General features: G+C 19.6%; 1 protein-coding gene across 1 annotated transcript in view; it reads right to left on the minus strand.

Moving 5' to 3' along the window:
* LOC102679676 (limbic system-associated membrane protein) overlaps positions 1-4,030 on the minus strand; it is a gene marked incomplete at its 5' end in the record, with an annotated part of 29,757 nt that extends 25,727 nt beyond the window's left edge. Inside the window, one exon of the mRNA XM_006624025.2 lies at positions 3,839-4,030. Within this exon, the coding sequence (XP_006624088.1) occupies positions 3,839-4,030 (192 nt within the window). The remainder of the gene's footprint in view (positions 1-3,838) is intronic.
* Between the last annotated feature and the right edge of the window lie 2,572 nt (positions 4,031-6,602).

Genomic DNA, 6,602 nt, shown 5'->3' on the forward strand with positions numbered 1-6,602 from the left:
TAAATATATTGAATAATAGCAATATGGCACTGATCATAGTATTAAAGTACAAATACAAGATATTTAAAAACTATTTGAAAATTTTATATTTATTCATTGTTCAGATATATCTCTGAATATAAAAATTTGTAAATGAAAATATCTTATATTTTCTAAAGATGAAACATGTTTAAAAATATTAAATACAAAAATTTCATGGTTTTGATAAGACATAACACAATTTAATTATTATAACATATTTACAAAATCTTTATTTTATAATAAATAATATAATATTTTGAAAATTATTGACTTTTGAAATTATTTTTTATTTTTTTTTAATATTTCTGTATTTATTAATATTTTTTAATAAATAATGTGATTTTTCGATTCAATTATTTTATTGAAAAAAAATATATTCTTTGAAAGATATATACATGATGTTTTTATTTTCACTAAAATCCATTTATTTTCAAAAAATCCAACTCTCATGTGTTTACTTCTATATTTCTAAATTTTTATCTTAATATGAATTTTATTTTTGTATTATTTTTATATTATATCTTATTCTATTGTTATGAATAATCAATATTTATTTTGTTTTATTTTATATACGAATCATTGATTATGATGCATCTTGAAATGATAGCAGCGTTATATTTATTTAGCAATTAATATATATTTTATTATAGAATTTTATAGAATTTTATATTTCAGACATTTGAATATTGTATCATTATGTCTGAATATATATCAGATATTAACATAATTGACTGGAAGAAAAATCAACAACCAACTACTATAGTCAATGTTGATATTGCTCAGAATTGAATATTAACCGGTTGAAAAAATAATTAGTTAAAAATTTTGAATAAAATTACTTTTATTACTTTAATTAATTACTTATTAAAATGCTTGAATAACATTTATTCATATTATACTTGATACTTACACTCTTTATATAATCTTGGCCATTTGCTACTACAATTATTCACGATTATTCAATGTTTTGAATAATAAATTATTGAAGTAATTTATTAAAATAACTTTATTTTTAACTTCAACTATTGAATTTTGCCTATCTATTCTTGGCATATATAAGCTAAAACTGACAAATTACATGTTAACATATGTTAACATTGATATATATACGAACACTTTTATTTTAATATGTAAAGATATACTTTCAAACAAAGTAATAGCATATCCTATGATAATTATATGATTAATGTTTCTTAAAATCTATATAATTTATTCAAATTTTAAATATAATTTATTTTTTCCTTAATAATAAAAATTTAAACGCAATTAATACTTTATTTATAAATTTTATTTATTTAAGAAAATAGATAAAATAATGATATGTCTGAAAAAACAGATTAATAAGTTTTTTTGATTTGAAAATTAAATCTAAATCCAGATATAAAAATTGCTTATTATGTTAAAAAATAAATGAATAAAAAATATTGATTGGAATTGTTGGTATATTTATGAGACACAGTCAAAGTAAGTAATTTTTTTCAATATTTATGTCAACTCCATTAATTTTCTTGTGAAATCAAATATAATTTATTATCAAAACTTTTTCCAAGATATATTGCTTTGAAGTTATTCCATTTTTAATATATCCAAAATAGAAGCTAGAAAAGTATTTACTTTAATGTTTGAAAAATCATAAATCCATTTTCACTTTATTAGTCTCCTTGATTAAAAAAATAAAATAGAATTTTCATCAAACTTCCTCCTTATTATCAGTAAAAAATTAAAAATGGAATAATTTCAAAGCAAGAATGTATCGCAAGAAAAAAGTCTTATGATGATAAATTAAATTTGATTTCACAAATGAAGAATATATATATAATTGACAGAAATATTGAAAAAATATATTATTTCTTTTAAATTTATATTCTATAAATATAATTGAAATTTGATATTTTTTATCCATTTATTTTTAAATCATTACATGTAATTTTTATGCTCAGATTCAGATTCAATAAAATATCATAAAATATTATAAAAATATATCAAAAATCTTTTCATTCTCAAACAAAAATAGTCGTTGATCTATTTTTTTAGATGTGTGCTATCATTTTATTCTACTCATTTTTCCATTTAAACAGATCTTGTAGAATATTAAAATATTTGATTTTTCTCTACATTATTAAAAAAAAAATACTTAATATGTACATAAAATTTGGATAAATTAGTATCGAGAACATAGAAAATTACAGATATATAATCATCCAAGAATGCATTAAAATACTATATTTTCATATAATATGATATAATTTTCTTACCAAATTTATTACATAAATGCTATGGTTGCTATTCTAAGCATTGATAAAACCAAATATAAAAAATGAAAGAATTGTTTTTATTGTGTATATACATATATGTATTTATATATGTTTATATTATTATTGCTTCTATATTATTATTGCTTATTGCGAAATTTACTTTTTTCTTTAATTGTTTACATTTTGATTTCTTATATAAGATTTGGATGTTATCTAGCGTGATTTGAATCATTGTATACTCCTGTAATATAATATGTTGAATTTTTAGATATGTTTCAGATATGATATATTTATTATCATATATTTATATTCATAATTTCTGTCTTTATTCATAATTTCTGTTCTTTATTCATAGTAATTATATTACTATGAATAAAATTCTCTGGTCTTTTTTTTTTGATATATCAGTAATATTATATTAGATATAGTTGACGTTGTTTCAATTGCCTAGATTTTTTTGTAGTATTTTAGAAATTTGAATTAGCTATCTTTAATTTTTCAATTTATTATCATGTGCCCTATTTATAAAATATTTCTATAAAAGAATAAATCTAATAATTTGGTTATGCTCAATTCATTTTCAGAATTTTCCATAAGTTATCTGGACAGAAAATAAAATTGGCAATAGAAGTTGAGTATATATGTAATTTCTTCATTTATTATATATTATATTATATTTGTAATTTTTAAAAATGAATTTACTGATTCTCTTATATTATTTTATTCAAAAATTTTATTTTAATTATTAAATGTAGAATTATTAGATAGATATATGATAGGATTATATGAGTTTTGCTTTGCATATTTCATGTATTTCTAACGCAATAAATCTAATATTAGCAAAGAATAATTTTGTCCAATGTAAAAGTATAATTTTTTAATAATAAATTTATCTTTGATTTCAATTATTATCGCTTTTTTAGAATTATATTATTATATATGAATAAGGGAAAATATTATTTGAAACTTAACTTTGTTTTTGNACAAATTATTATAACTAAAAACCATTTTGGTGAAAAGATTGCACCGAAATAAATATGAAATTAGATTGAAAAGATTTGGTAAATTAATTTATAATTATTATTTGGATATTTAACTTTCGCAATTGCATAATCGCTTACAAATATAATGAATTTAACATAATAAATTACAAAAATGGTATTCGCGTTTGTAGCATATACAATGTGTATAAACAGATTTAATAGGATGGTCTTGAACTAATTTTTAAAACATTTGGAAATATTTAAATGATTAAAAATTATTTTAAAAAATTGTACACTGTATTAATTATATAAAATTTTACATTTTATTAATATTCGATTAGTGCAATTAGTATTCTATTTTTGATAAAATAAAAAAAAAAAGAAAATATATTCATAATAAAATGAATTTTAATCACTAGAAAAATTGAAAAAAATTAATAAAAGGAAAGAACAAAAAAATGAAATAAAAAACATTGAAGAAAACAAAGCATCGGAACTTCCATTCAACTAATTAGCTGTGTAACATTTTTGTTTTTATTAAATTAGTGAGAGTTAAGCAATAAGGAAATTTGAACTTACAGCACGATCACCAAGATTGCGCACTCTGCAATGAAGAAAAGCGGTTTGGCCTACAGTTGTCGTGGTTTCCCTTTTTGTCGTATTGTCGAAATAAGGCTGACTAAAGGATTGCTCCCAATAAGAAGACGGATGATGCTCTACTATCGATCCTCCATTCTTCGCTGTGCATTCTGCCAAAAGTAATAAACATCGTTAAAGGAATTTTGTTCTTAAGTTACATCAATGATGCGGTTATTTCTTTTGCATAATTTTGTTACAAAGATAACATAGATATAAGATTGAAACATAAACAAATATGTACGATATTTCGAGATAGCAAGACAAAATATTTTATATGATGTATAAAAATAATAATTTCATTTAATTAATTATTTATTATGAATTATTAATAATTCATTAATTAATTATTCATAATTATTACATTCATTTTATTTAATAGATCTAATATTCTTGATAAAATAAAAATTAATATAAGTCTTAAAAATTTCCTTAGTTATTATTAATTTTTTATAAAACAATTTAAGAGAGAATTTTAGATTTTTAAGTTTTTTAACAGTTGTTTCTTAAAATTATATTTATCTTATACAGATTTATAACTTGTTCTGTAGAAAGATTATTTAATTTTGAATGAAGAATTGTTAATTTTCAACCAAAAACTTCATGAAAATCTCACATAATACTTTATGTAACCTCATTTTTAAAAAATAAAACTTTTATTTTCATATTTTAGAATGGAATGTTTTTAAATATATTTTTATATTAGCAAATAGAGAAAACTAAATTTTTTTTCTATAATATTTTATATATTAAAGTGATTTTAATATTTTGATAAATTTTGTTTGTAATTCATTTTAGAATAAAAATAAAAGTATATATTTTATTCATATAAAACAACTTTTCATTGCTTCTTTATTGCATTTTAAATAAAAATATATAATTAAAAACATCGAAATTGTGCAGTATATGTCTATGTACAATTTAAGTATATATGTCTTATATGTACTTAAATATTTAATATATGTTTATTATTATTTAATGTATATTTAATATATATTTATATAATTTATTATATTTAATATATATTTAGTATATGTGATTTAATTTGTTTATTATATTTAAAAATGTTGGTTACTTGGCTAGTTATTATTTTTTTATATTGTTTTTGTATGTTTATTCAAATCTATATTTAATTTTATATACTGTATAAACTAATTATATACTATAACGTATATACTATATACTATAATTATATATTGTAACATTATATTTAATATATTATATATTTAACAAATATATTTAATTACTGTCTTCATAATCGATTCCATAAATTTTTCGGAATTGACTAATTTTGTACATGGAATATTGACTAAGATTTTTCTAATTAGTCAAAAGATCATTCCAAATTGGAGAAATAAAAACGAATTCAATTTACTGAATTTTGAAATTTATTATGCAAAATAATACTAGCGACGAGATTTTAGTTGTGCTAATTACACAGAACAAATTTTTTCTAAGTTAAAAACAGTTATACATTTTCTAAGTTATACATTACATGTATTTTTAAGTTATACGTATCTAAATTATTATACGAGAGTCTATTAATTTTAATTATATTATATAATTTTATATTTATATTCTAATAAAATTCATCAGAGCAAAACCATTATGATAAGAACTTGGACTTTTTTCCCATTCTTCAAATCTGCAAAAGATTAAGAATTCAAGAGGATGCAGCTATTCCTTGGAGGAAGATGATCCTGAATAATTTCCCTATAATTCGCTCGTGAATGTTTTGGAAAGAGGAATTGTCTATTAGTGGACAGCTGTCTGGGTTTCCTTATTCAGGCACCTCGAATTATCAAAAGTAATTACCAAGATCCATGATCTTTTGAACATTGGCCTTATAGTGACATATTAGTAATCTATAAATTAGGGAACTTTTCAATTTTTTAAATATTTAAAAATAAATTTCTCAATTGACAAAATTCCAAGAGCTCTGTTTAATAATTATACAACAAAGCCACTCGTCTCTGAGCTTAACCGTATTAAATATATTAAACATACACTTGTATATATATATATATAAAATTTGTAGAATTGAGGAAAAATTTTTTCATTTTCATTTCTATTTCATTTTCCATTTTAATATAAAAGAAAATTCAATTTTCTTTTTAAAATTTAATTTTTGACAAAATACAATTCAAACATAAAAACTGAAGACTCTATCTTTAAAATGAATTGAAATTGGTTATTATATATATTCTAAATTATAATAAATTATCAACAATTTTTAAAAAATGAATAATCTTTTAATTTTATGAATAAAGATATGATTATAGTATTGTACAAGTAGTATCTACAATTACTTGTTGCAGTTTCACGAAGTCCTACTAATTCTAATCATTCAAATAGTTGTAGTAGTTATTCAGTTCAGTTTTGAACTCATTCTCCTCTCCATTAATAAAGTTTTCACAAATTGAGAGTAGTTCTTGTTTCACTATAATTTGAATGCAGTTTGTGTAAACTTTCAAGCTAATTTGTAATATTCACAAAAATATCTTCTGAATTGATTTTCAGAATTTTCGCAATTCAAATACTATTAGAATAAAAAATATAATATAAAATATAGAATATACAAATCAAAAATAATCAAAATCTGACTAAATTTTATAGAGAAAATAAATAACTTTATGGAGAAAAATAATTGTAATTGTAATTTTTTTTCTGACATTATGAATATATATATATATATATATAATCTTAA

Source organism: Apis dorsata, unplaced genomic scaffold (genome assembly GCF_000469605.1).
Source record: "Apis dorsata unplaced genomic scaffold, Apis dorsata 1.3 scaffold_985, whole genome shotgun sequence".
Taxonomy (NCBI): domain Eukaryota; kingdom Metazoa; phylum Arthropoda; class Insecta; order Hymenoptera; family Apidae; genus Apis; species Apis dorsata.